At 46.7% G+C, this 13,426-nt stretch overlaps 1 protein-coding gene across 2 annotated transcripts in view; it reads left to right on the plus strand.

Annotated features, from left to right (window-relative positions):
- The window catches only part of polr3d (polymerase (RNA) III (DNA directed) polypeptide D), a 64,826-nt gene that overhangs the window by 24,116 nt on the left and 27,284 nt on the right, over positions 1 to 13,426 (plus strand). For both annotated transcript variants that reach the window (XM_078239271.1, XM_078239270.1), the window contains exons 6-8: positions 785 to 950; positions 7,731 to 8,002; positions 10,328 to 10,480. In XM_078239271.1, coding sequence (XP_078095397.1) covers positions 785 to 950; positions 7,731 to 8,002; positions 10,328 to 10,480 — 591 coding nt within the window. The remainder of the gene's footprint in view (positions 1 to 784; positions 951 to 7,730; positions 8,003 to 10,327; positions 10,481 to 13,426) is intronic.

The raw sequence follows: 13,426 nt of genomic DNA on the forward strand, positions 1-13,426 counted from the left end.
CGTTCTCCCCATGTCTGCGTGGGTTTCCTCCTGGTGCTCCAGTTTCCTCCCACAGTCCAAAGATATGCAGGTTCGGCCATGGTAGGGTAAATGTGTGGGGTTACTGAAATGGGGCCTGGGTGGGATTGTGGTCAGTGCAGACTTGATGGACCGAATGGCCTCCTTCTGCACTGTAGCGATTCTATGATGGGAGAGGGAGCTTGTGTGTTTCAAAAGGGACGGTTTGGAGTCATCATAGAAACCCTACAGTGCAGAAGGAGGCCATTCGGCCCATTGAGTGCACCGACCACAATCCCACCCAGGCCTTATCCCCAAAATCCCACATATTTATCCTAACTAATCCCCTGACACTTAGAGGCAATTTATCATGGCCAATCCACCTAACCTCATCTTTGGACTGTGGGAGGAAACCGGAGCACCCGGAGGAAACCCACGCAGACACAGGGGGAACGTGCAAACTCCACACAGACAGTGACCCGAGCCGGGAATCGAACCCGGGTCCCTGGTGCTGTGAGGCAGCAGTGCTAACCCACTGTGCCACCCTAGAGAAGTTCCAGGGCTTGGTGTCGAGACTACTTTAGATCAATAACTTGGTTTCAGAAACCCTGTGCAAACCCAGTTGGGTATAATATGAAATTTTATAAAACCCTTATAAACTGAATTCCCTTTCTACCTGAGCCATTCAGAGTTCATTTATGTGTTTTTCATTTTGCCCGCCTAAATGAAACATTGTGTGCCTGTTGCACTGAGTGTTTTTCTTTGTGTCCATGTACGACTTGTGCAGTTTATTGACGACCCTGGTCTGAAAAATGATGCCCGGAACATGCCTGTCCAGCTGCCCCTGGCACAGTCGGGCTGGCTCTTCAAGGAGGAGATGGAGGACGAGGAGATGAAACCTGCAGTGTTGGGAAAGGAGGAGAAGATGGAGGTGGATCTCTCCTCTGTGAAAGGTGAGTGTGACCACACAGCCTGGTGCTGGTGCAGGGTGAATGGATGAAGATATTTCAAGGCAACAACTGAAATGATTTGATTTGATTTATTATTGTCACATGTATTGGGATACAGTGAAAAGTATTGTTTGATTTATTATTGTCACATGTATTGGGATACAGTGAAAAGTATTGTTTCTTGCGCGCTCTGCAGACAAAATATTCCACTCAAAGTACATAGAGAAGGAAAGGAGGGGGTGCAGAATGTAGTGTTACAGTCACAGCTAGGGTGTAGAGAAAGATCAACTTAATATTTGATTTGATTTACTATTGTCACATGTATTCGTATACAGTGAAAAATATTGTTTCTTGCGCGCTATACAGACAAAGCATAGAGAAGGTTCATAGAGAAGGATGGAAAACGCAGAACGTAGTGTTACAGTCACAGCTAGGGTGTAGAGAAGGATCAGCTTAATATAAGGTAGGTCCATTCAAAAGTCTGATGGCAGCAGGGAAGAAGCTGTTCTTGAGTCGGTTGGTACGTGACCTCAGACTTTTGTATCTTTCTCCTGACGGAAGAAGGTGGAAGAGAGAATGTCTGGGGTGCGTGGGGTCCTTAATTATGCTGGCTGCTTTTCCGAGGCAGCGGGAAGTGTAGACAGAGTCAATGGACGGGAGGCTGGTTTGCGTGATGGATTGGGCTACATTCACAACCTTTTGTACTTCCTTGCGGTCATGGGCAGAGCAGGTGCCATACCAAGCTGTGATACAACCAGAAAGAATGCTTTCTATGGTGCATCTGTAAAAATTGGTAAGCGTCATAGCGGACATGCCAAATTTCCTTAGTCTTCTGAGAAAGTAGAGATGTTGGTGGGCTTTCTTAACTATTGTGTCGGCATGGGGGGACCAGGACAGGTTGTTGGTGATCTGGGCATCTAAAAACATGAAGCTCTCGACCATTTCTGCTTCGTCCCCGTTGATATAGACAGGGGCATGTTCTCCACTACGCTTCCAGAAGTCAATGACAATCTCATTCGTTTTGTTGACATTGAGGGAGAGAATATTGTCATCGTACCAGTTCCCCTGATTCTCCATCTCTTTCCTGTACTCTGTCTCGTCACTGTTTGAGATCCGACCCACTACGGTGGTGTCATCAGCAATATGGGATAGTTTCTTAGGCGCTGTTAATAAAGCATGCATCGGTTTGGAAAATCAGTCTCACTGTTCATCTGGGAGCACGCTGTGTTAAATGGGAGCTGTCATTCTTGTCTAGAATGTGAGGTGTTGGTTGTATCAGTTCAGTGATAATGGCGGGGGTGGAAGAGTCATTCAGAATTCAGTCATTCAGAGTTGTTAAATAGCTTTATGATCAAAATGAGTGAGCCTGAAGTGTTGGGACATTTGGTGGAGACAGTCAGGCTCAACTGTAATGCCAACCTCCCACACGTAAGAGGAAAGACTCGCACAACATTGGAACGTGTCACAGAATCATAGAATGGTTACAGCACATAGGATCACAGAATACTACAGTGCAGAAGAGGCCCTTTGGCCCATCGAGTCTGCACCAACGCATGAGAGGCCCTGACCTGCCCACCTAATCCCATTTGCCAGCACTAGGCCCAAAGCCTTGAATGTTATGACGTGCCAAGTACTCATCCAGGTACTTTTTAAAGGATGTGAGGCATCCCGCCTCCACCACCCTCCCAGGCAGCGCATTCCAGACCATCACCACCCTCTGGGTAAAAAAGCTTCCCTCACTTTTAACTTGTGTCCCCTCGTAACTGACCCTTCAACTAAGGGGAACAGCTGCTCCCTATCCACCCTGTCCATGCCCCTCATAATCTTGTACACCTCGATCCAGTCGCCCCTCAGTCTTCTCTGCTCCAGAGAGAACAATCCAAGCCTATCCAACCTCTCTTCATAACTTAAATGCTCCGTCCCAGGCAGCATCCTGGTGAATCTCCTCTGCACCTCCTCCAGTGCAATCACGTCCTTCCTATAATGTGGTGACCAGAACTGCACACAGTGCTCCAGCTGTGGCCTCACTAAAGTTCTATACAACTCCATCATGACCTCTTTACTGTTGTAATCTATACCCCGATTGGTAAAGGCGAGTGTGCCATAACGGGGCTATTTGGCCCATTGCGTCTGTGCTGGCTCTCTGAAGCAGCACTTTACCTAGTTACAACCATGCAATAGAATCCTTACAGTGCAGAGGGAGGCTGCACCAACCAGTTTGTAGTCAATGGACCTCTTAGCCCTGGGGTCGTGGTCTCAAACCCCACACTGGCTGATGAGTTTTTATTGAATATTTTATTTAAGGAGGTACAACATTGTACTTAAATAACACAGCAAGGAACTTTTGGACGAGGTAATTAGGATTCTGTTCCTTGGCAGAAATGTATGAAATATAGCTGACGCATTCACTGAAAAACAACTGGATTTGGAAGCTAGGGAAGCAGTTATTGTTGCTGGAACTGGCACTACTTTCTCATTGGCAGCTTCTGCTCTTACTCTGTCACGGTTTTGCTGCCCTGGTCTTCATTTTGAGGCACACCCTTGGAGAATGCACCAGATGCAAGGCCAACTCCTGTATCACTGAGATTGTGTCTGAGCATGTGCTGGAAGTGCTCCCTCTAGTGTTTCAGCACACATAAATAAACACAACCACATTGAATCATAGAATCCCTCCAGAAGGAGGCCGTTCGGCCCATCAGGTCTGCACCAACCACCATCCCACCCAGGCCCTATTCCTGTAACCCCACGTATTTACCCTGCTAATCCCCCCTCACACTAGCGTCAATTTAGCATGGCCAGTCAGAGGTTTACAGCATGGAAACAGGCCCTTCAGCCCAACTTGTCCATGCCACCCTTTTTAAACGCCTAAGCTAGTCCCAATTGCCCGCATATTTCTCTATACCCATGTTACTACCTAAATGCTTTTTAAAAGATAAAATTGTACCCGCCTCTACTACCCTCTCTGGCAGCTCGTTCCAGACACTCACCACCCTCGGTGTGAAAAAATTGTCCCTCAAGACCCTTTTGTATCTCTCCCCTCTCAAGTCCAACTCCAGGTACGTTATCTAGGCTGACACTCCCGCTGCAGTCCCGTGGGAGTGGCACACTGTCAGAGGCTCTGTCTTTCGGGGGTGAGATGTTAAACTGAGGGCCCCATCTGCCCTGTCGATGGACATAAAAGATCTGACTGCATTATTCGAAGAAAGGCAAGGGAACTCTCCCCAGTCTCCTGAGCCTGTGCCCTTTAGTTTTAGACTCCCCTACCTTTGGGAAAATATATTGACTATCTACCTTGTCTGTGCCCCTCATTATTTTCTAGACTTTCATAAGGTCACTTCTCAGCCTTCTACACTCCAGAGAAAAAAGTCCCAGTCTATCCAGCCTTTCCTTATAACTCAAACCATCAAGTCCCGGTTGCATCCTAGTCAATCTTTTCTGCACTCTTTCTAGTTTAATAATATCCTTTCGATAATAGGGTGACCAGAACTGTACACAGTATTCCAAGTGTGGCCTTACCAATGTCTTGTACAACTTCAACAAGACGTCCCAACTCCTGTATTCAATGTTCTGACCAGTCAAACCAAGCATGCTGAATGCAATCAACCTAACCCCCGCATCTTTGGACTCAGGAGACTGGGGAGAGTTCTCTTGCCTTTCTTCGAATAATGCAGTCAGATCTTTTATGTCCATCGAGAGGGCAGATGGGGCCCTCAGTTTAACATCTCACCCCCAAAAGACAGAGCCTCTGACAGTGTGCCACTCCCACGGGACTGCAGTGGGAGTGTCAGCCTAGATAACGTACCTGGAGTTGGACTTGAATCCACAGCCTCGTGACTCGAGAGGTGAGAGAGCAACTGTATGTAGTATCCTGGCAGTGCTTACTGTATGTAAAGTTGCTCAATTGCATGAAGTGTTTGAAGAGTAGCAGGCATCATTTGGAAAAGTAGTGTAAAGAACTGGATCTTTTTCCAATCCTCCCTGGAAGCAAAAACAAGAAGGCAGATTACTACCTGAATGGCTGTAAATTGGGAGAGGGGAGTGTGCAGCGGGACCTGGGTGTCCTTGTGCACCAGTCGCTTTAGGTAAGCATGCAGGTGCAGCAGGCGGGAAAGAAGGCAAATGGTATGTTGGCCTTCATTGTGAGAGGTTTTGAGTAAGGAGCAGGGATGTGTTGTTGCAATTATACACGGCCTTGGTGAGGCCACACCGAGAGTATTGTGTGCAGTTTTGGTCTCCTTTTCTGAGGAAGGATGTTCTTGCTCTCGAGGGAGTGCAGCGAAGGTTTACCAGGCTGATTCCGGGGATGGCAGGACTGATGTACGAGGAGAGATTGACGAGGTTAGGATTGTTTTCGTGGAGTTTAGACGAATGAGAGGGGATCTCATAGAGACTTATAAAATTCTAACAGGGTAGATGCAGGGAGGATGTTCCCGATGGTGGGGGGAGTCCAGAACCAGGGGTCACAGTCTGAGGATTCGGGGTAGACCATTTAGGACGGAGATGAGGAGCCATTTCTTCATCCAAAGAGTGGTGAGTCTGTGGAATTCATTACCACAGGAAGTAGTTGATGCCAAGACATTGAATGTATTCAAGAGGCGGCTGGATATAGCACTTGGGGTGAATGGGATCAAAGGTTATGGGGAGAAAGCAGGATTAGGCTGTTGAATTGGACGATCAGCCATGATCGTGATGAATGGTGGAGCAGGTTCGAAGGGCCGAATGGCCTCCTCCTGCTCCTATCTTCTATATTTCTATGTTTCCCTCCCTCCTATTTTCTAAATGGGGAAAGAATTCAGAAATCGGAAGTGCAAATGGACTTGGGAGTCCTACTTCAGGATTCTCTTAAGGTTAACTTGCAGATTGGTAGCAAGGGAAGCAAATGCAATGTTAGCATTCATTTTGAGAGTCTCACATAACAGACTACTATGTAAAGTTAAAGCACATGGGATTGCAGGTAATGTCCTGAGATGGATAGAAAGCTGGTTAGCAGTTAGGAAGCAAAGAGTTGGCATAAATGGGCCATTTTCTGATTGGCAGTCAGTGACTAGTGGGGTTCCGCAAGGATCTGTGCCAGGACCCCAACTATTCACATTATATATTAATGATTTTGAAAAGGGAACTGAAAGTATTATCTCCAAATTTTCAAATGATACAAAGTTGGGTGGGAGGGTGAGCTGAGAGGAGGATACAGAGATACAGGCTTAGTGGGTGGGCATATGCCTGGCAGATGCAGTATAATGTGGATAAATGGGAGGTTATCACTTTGGTAGCAATAATAGGAAGACAGATTATTATTTGAATGGGTGTAAATTGAGAGAGGCGGATACTCAGCGAGACCTTGGAGTCCTCGTGCATCAGTCGCTGAAAGTAAGCGCGCAGGTACAGCAGGCAGTAAAGAAGGCAAATGGTATGTTGGCCTTCAACGTGAAAGGATTTGAGTATAGGAATAGTGATGTTTTGCTGCAATTGTAGCATTATTGAAACTTGAAACTATTGAAACTTGAAATTATTGAAACTTGTTGGTGAGGCCACACCGGTTTGCAGTTTTGGTGTCCTTATCTGAGGAAGGATGTCCTTGCTATAGAGTGAGTACAGCGAAGGTTTACCAGGCTGATTCCTGGGATGACAGGTCTGTCATATGAGGAGAGACTAAGTGGGTTAGGATTATATTCACTGGAGTTTAGAAGAGTGAGAGGGGGAATCTCATAGAAACTTATAAAATTCTAACAGGGTTAGACAGGGTAGATTCAGAAAGAATGTTCCCAATGGTGGGGGAGTCCAGAACTAGGGGTCATTGTTAGAGGTTAAGGGGTAAACCTGTTAGAACTGAGGTGAGGAGAAATTTCTTCACCCAGAGGATGATGTGGAATTCATTACCACAGAAGGTAGTTGAGGCCAAAACGTTGACTGATTTCAAGAAGAAATTAGATTTCGCTCTTGGGGCTCGAGGGATCAAGGGATATGGGGGAAGGGGGGATCAGGATATTGAATTTGATGATTAGCCAAAATCAAAATGAATGGCAGAGCAGACTTGAAGGGTCGAATGGCCTCCTCCAGCTTCTAGTTTCTATGTGAGGACTAGAATACAAAAGCAGGGATGTACTGCTGAGGCTTCATAAGAGTCAGGTCAGACCACATTTGGAATATTAGGAGCAATTTTGGGCCCTGTATCTAAGGAAGGATGTGCTGGCCTTGGAAAGGGTCCAGAGGAAGTTCACAAGAATGATCCCGGGAATGAAAGGCTTGACATTTGAGGAACAGTTGAGGACTCTGGGTCTGTACTCCGATGGAGTTTCGAAGGATGAGGGCGGACCTTATTGAAACTTATAGAATACCGAAAGGCCTGAATAGAGTGGACGTGGGCAAGATGTTTCCATCAGTCAGAAAGACTCAGATCCGAGGGCACAGCCTCAGAGTAAAGGGACGACCCTTTAGAACCGAGATGAGGAGGAATTTCTTCAGCCGGAGGGTTTGGTGAATCTGTGGAACTCATTGCCACAGAGAGCTGTGGACGGCAGTCTAGTGAGTCCATTAAGACAGAGATAGATAGGTTCTTGATTGGTAAGGGGGCCAAAGGTTACAGAGAAAAGGCGGGAGAATGGGGTTGAGAATTTCTAATTGAATGGCGGAGCAGACTCAATGGGCCGAATGCCTAATTCTGCTCCTGTATCTTATGGTCTCCATTTCCACTGTGACAACTGAAGCAGTGCCTGCACTTGATCCATTGTTTGTGCATTAATCCCTGGAACATATAGTTACTCGCGCCTGTTGCTCTATTTTCAGTTAAGGATGAACCTGGAGTTGAAGGCTTTGCCAAAGAGACTCCGATATCGCAGAAGGCAAGCGCTGTGAAGAAGATCCCGACTGTTGCCAAGGATGTCTCTGTATCTGAGCTGCTGCAGGAACTGAGTGTGTGCAAAGATGATGAACTACTGTTCCTGCAACTCCCCGACACGCTGCCTGGCCAGGCTCCCACTCGTGACGAGAAGCCAATAAAAGCTGAGGTTCAGACTGAGGATGGCCAGACGGTGTTACTGAAGCAGGAGAAGACTCAGGTCCGTATCAGGGAGTCACTCGTGTCAGTCCCAGCTCACCACCATTTCCAAAACTAGGCAAATAACCCAGTTACTGAGGTTTGGAAATATACCAATCACAGCGCTGATAAAAGTAACCAGTGTTTAGGATACACGGGCTGGAATATAATCAAAAGATTCGGCATGGTTTATATATCAATTAACAAGAGTGAGTTACAGGTTGATATCTAGTTGAGGGTTTCAAGTCATGTATATATAGAACAACAAATACCCAGAAGTAAATTACAGGCTGGAGTCTAATTGAGGGGTTTGGGGTGGTTTATATATAGAATAACAGATACCCGGGAGTGAGTTACAGACTGGAATATAATCGAGGGGTTCGGGGTGGTTTCCATATAGAATAACAGATACCCGGGAGTGAGTTACAGACTGGAATCTAATCGAGGGGTTTGGGGTGGTTTATATATAGAATAACAGATACCCAGGAGTGAGTTACAGACTGGAATCTAATCGAGGGGTTCGGGGTGGTTTATATACAGAATAACAGATACCCGGGAGTGAGTTACAGACTGGAATCTAATCGAGGGGTTCGGGGTGGTTTCCATATAGAATAACAGATACCCGGGAGTGAGTTACAGACTGGAATCTAATCGAGGGGTTCGGGGTGGTTTATATATAGAATAACAGATACCCGGGAGTGAGTTACAGACTGGAATCTAATCGAGGGGTTCAGGATGGTTTATATACAGAATAACAGATACCTGCGAGTGAGTTACAGACTGGAATCTAATCGAGGGGTTCGGGGTGGTTTCTATATAGAATAACAGATACCCGGGAGTGAGTTACAGACTGGAATCTAATCGAGGGGTTCGGGGTGGTTTCCATATAGAATAACAGATACCCGGGAGTGAGTTACAGACTGGAATCTAATCGAGGGGTTTGAGGTGGTTTATATACAGAATAACAGATACCTGGGAGTGAGCTACAGACTGGAATCTAATCGAGGGGTTTGAGGTGGTTTATATATAGAATAACAGATACCCGGGAGTGAGTTACAGACTGGAATCTAATCGAGATGTTCAGGGTGGTTTATATATAGAATAACAGATACCCGGGAGTGAGTTACAGACTGGAATCTAATCGAGGGGTTTGGGATGGTTTATATATAGAATAACAGAAACCCAGGAGTGAGTTACAGACCGGAATGTAATCGAGGGGTTCGGGGTGGTTTATATATGGAATAACAGATACCCGGGAGTGAGTTACAGACTTGAATGTAATTGAGGGGTTCGGGGGGGTTTAAATATAGAATAACAGATATCCAGGAGTGAGTTACAGACTGGAATCTAATCGAGGGGTTCGGGGTGGTTTATATATAGAATAACAGATACCCGGCAGTGAGTTACAGACTTGAATGTAATTGAGGGGTTCGGGGGGGTTTAAATATAGAATAACAGATATCCAGGAGTGAGTTACAGACTGGAATCTAATCGAGGGGTTCGGGGTGGTTTATATATAGAATAACAGATACCCGGCAGTGAGTTACAGACTGGAACCTAATCAAGGGTTTCAGGTGGTTTATATATAGAATAACAGATACCCGGGAGTGAGTTACAGACTGGAATCTAATCGAGGGGTTCGAGGTGGTTTATATATAGAATAACAGATACTCGGGAGTGAGTTACAGACTGGAATCTAATCGAGGGGTTCGGGGTGGTTTATATCTAGAATAACAGATACCCGGGAGTGAGTTACAGACTGGAATCTAATCGAGGGGTTCAGGGGGGTTTATATATAGAATAACAGATACCCGGGAATGAGTTACAGACTGGAATCTAATCGAGGGGTTCAGGGTAGTTTATATACAGAATAACAGATACCCGGGCGTGAGTTACAGACTGGAATCTAATCGAGGGGTTCGGGGTGGTTTCTATATAGAATAATAGATACCCGGGAGTGAGTTACAGTCTGGAATCTAATCAAGGGGTTTAGGATGGTTCATATACAGAATAACAGATACCCGGGAGTGTATTCCAGACTGGAATCTAACTGCTGCGTTCAGGTAGTTTACATACAGAATAACGGAAAGCCAGGAGTGAGTTACAGACTGGTTTATATAAAGGGATGAGAGAGCCTGGGGAATGAATGTATTAAGTCATTTTAAAAGCACTTTCCATCACTTTGTAATTCAAATGAGTTTATTGCCCGTCTCATGATTATCCCTGGAATAGAAATGTAAGTGATATCTGGTGCTGGTGGAGACTGTTGCTGGCTTGTGTGGGTGACAATGCCTGAACAGTTAATGGGCTGGTCTCTAACCAGCCTGCGTGTGTGTCCGTCCTGCAGGAGCTGAAGCAAGCTGAGAATTCCTGCTCGCTGCTGGATTTAACGGAAGGTCAGATTGGGAAGCTGCTGATTCGAAAGTCAGGGAGAGTCCAGCTTGTCCTGGGGCAAGTCACCCTGGATGTTACTATGGGAACGACTTGTTCATTCCTCCAGGTATGTTCCGCACATTTTTCTCAGTGGGAAAGCCAGTTACTCTAATCCTTTCCCTTGGACGATCTCCCTAACCGGGTCCCTAACTCCAGCGAAAACAATCCTAACCTGGTCAATCTCTCATAGAAACCCTACAGTGCAGAAGGAGGCCATTCGGCCCATCGAGTCTGCACCGACCACAATCCCACCCAGGCCCTACCCCCACATATTTACCCGCTAATCCCTCTAAACTACGCATCGCAGGACTCTAAGGGGCAATTTTTAACCTGGCCAATCAACCTAACCCGCACATCTTTGGACTGTGGGAGGAAACCGGAACACCCGGAGGAAACCCACGCAGACACGAGGAGAATGTGCAAACTCCGCAGAGGCAGCAGTGACCCAAGCCAGGAATCGAACCCAGGTCCCTGGAGCTGTGAAGCAGCAGTGCTAACCACTGTGCTACCGTGCCGCCCAGGCTTTGCTACCGTGCCGCCCAGTCCCGCTCATACATCAGACCCGCCATCCCCGGAATCAGCCTGGGAAACCTTCGCTGCACTCCCTCGAGAGCAAGAACATCCTTCCTCAGAAAAGGAGACCAAAATTGCACACAATATTCTCGGTGTGGCCTCACCAAGCTCTCGACTTGGTTATTCTCTACGCATCCCGGCTGGTCTCTCAAATTCTATCTACCTTTGAGTCAGGCAATCAGGGGTTCAAAGTTTTTGAGCACATAATCCAGACTGACGCTCCTCTGCAATACTGAGGGAGTGCCGCACAACTGGAGGTGCCGTCTTTCTGATGAGACATTAAACCAAGACCCCCTTCTGTCATCTCGGATGATGTAAAGGGTCCCTCAGAACACTTCGAGGAAGAACGGTGGGGGGGGCGGGGTGGTATTATCCCCAGTGTCCTGGCCAATACCTATCCCTCCCCATTCACCACCCTGCACAAGAAAAAACTAACAGGAGTAAGAATATATTTTTAAAAATGGAAAAGGCCCTGGACAACAAGGAGCCAAAATATAAGGGCAAGGCATCACAGGGGACAACAAGGGTTGGATGTGAGCCGAAAGAAAAGGAGGCATATCCTCTTTCTATCCGACCCCAAAAACCCAACATTGAAAACAATGTCTAGTCGTGATCATATTGTTTGTGGGAGCTTGCTCTGCTTAATTGGTTGCCAAGTTTCCTACATTATAAAATTGACTGCATTTGTTACGAACACATGAATTAAGAGTACATAGAACATAGAACATTACAGCACAGTACAGGCCCTTCGGCCCTCGATGTTGCATCGACCAGTGGAACCAATCTAAAGCCCCTCTAATCTACACTATTCCAATATCATCCATATGTTTATCCAATAACCATTTGAATGCTCCTAATGTTGGCGAGTCCACTACTGCTGCAGGCAGGGCATTCCACGTCCTTACTACTCTCTGAGTAAAGAACCTACCTCTGACATCTGTCCTATATCTCTCACCCCTCAATTTAAAGCTATGTCCCCTCGTGCTAGCCATCACCATTCGAGGAAAAAGGCTCTCACTATCCACCCTATCTAATCCTCTGATCATCTTGTATGCCTCTATTAAGTCACCTTTTAACCTTCTTCTCTCTAACGAAAACAACCTCAAGCCCCTCAGCCTTTCCTCATACAATTTTCCCACCATACCAGGCAACATCCTGGTAAATCTCCTCTGCACCCTTTCCAACACTTCCACATCTTTCCTATAATACGGCGACCAGAACTGTACGCAATACTCCAAATGCGACCTCACCAGAGTTTTGTACAGTTGCAGCATGACCTCTTGGCTCCGAAACTCAATCCCTCTACCAATAAAACACATCGTATGCCTTCTTAACAACCCTATCAACCTGGGTGCCAACTTTCAGGGATCTATGCACATGGACACCCAGATCCCTCTGTTCATCCACACTACCAAGTATCTTACCATTAGCCCAGTACTCTGTATTCCTGTTACTCCTTCCAAAGTAAATCACCTCACACTTTTCCGCATTAAACTCCATTTGCCACCTCTCAGCCCAGCTCTGCAGCTTATCTATGTCCCTCTGTAACCTGCCACTTCCCTCCGCACTGTCTACAAGTAGAACGCTCCGTCCCTCGAGCCTGTTCTACCTTGAATAAGATCGTGGCCGATCTGATTGCAACCTCGTCTCCACATTCCTGTCTACCCTCGACAACGTTTCGCCCCACCCTTGCTTATCAAGAATCTATCTAGCTCCGCCTTAAAGATATTCAGGGGCTCTGCTCCCGCCGCCTTTTGAGAAATTTAATTCCCAACTCTCCCCGAGAATTTTTTTCCTGTTTTAAATGGACGATCCCTTATTATTAAACAGTAACCCCCTCATTGAAGGAAACACCCCCACCCCCCCCCCACCCCCCCCCCCAACCCACACAAGAGGAAACATCCTCTCTGAACCCACCTGGCACAGTGGTTAGCACTGCTGCTTCACAGCGCCAGGGACCCGGGTTCAATTCCCGGCTCGGGTCACTGTCTGTGCGGAGTCTGCATGTTCTCCCCGTGTCTGCGTGGGTTTCCTCCGGGTGCTCCGGTTTCCCTCCCACAGTCCAGAGACGTGCTGGTTAGGTGGTAAATTCTCCCTCAGTGTAACCCGAACAGGCGCCGGAGTGTGTCGACTGGGGGAGGGGGTTTCACAGTAACTTCATTGCAGTGTGAATATAGGCCTACTTGTGACTAATAAATAAACTACTTTAAAGTTCCCTCAAGATCTTGTATGTTTCAATTAAGCTGCCTCTTAACTACAGCAAATACATAGAACATAGAAAAACTACAGCACAAAACAGGCCCTTCGGCCCCACAAGTTGTGCCGAACACATCCCTACCTTCTAGACCTACCTATAACCCTCCATCCTATTACACTCCATGTACTCATCCAGGAGTCTCTTAAAAGACCCTATTGAGTTCGCCTCCATCACCACTGATGG

The sequence above is a fragment of the Mustelus asterias genome, chromosome 22, assembly GCF_964213995.1.
Source record: "Mustelus asterias chromosome 22, sMusAst1.hap1.1, whole genome shotgun sequence".
Lineage (NCBI taxonomy): Eukaryota > Metazoa > Chordata > Chondrichthyes > Carcharhiniformes > Triakidae > Mustelus > Mustelus asterias.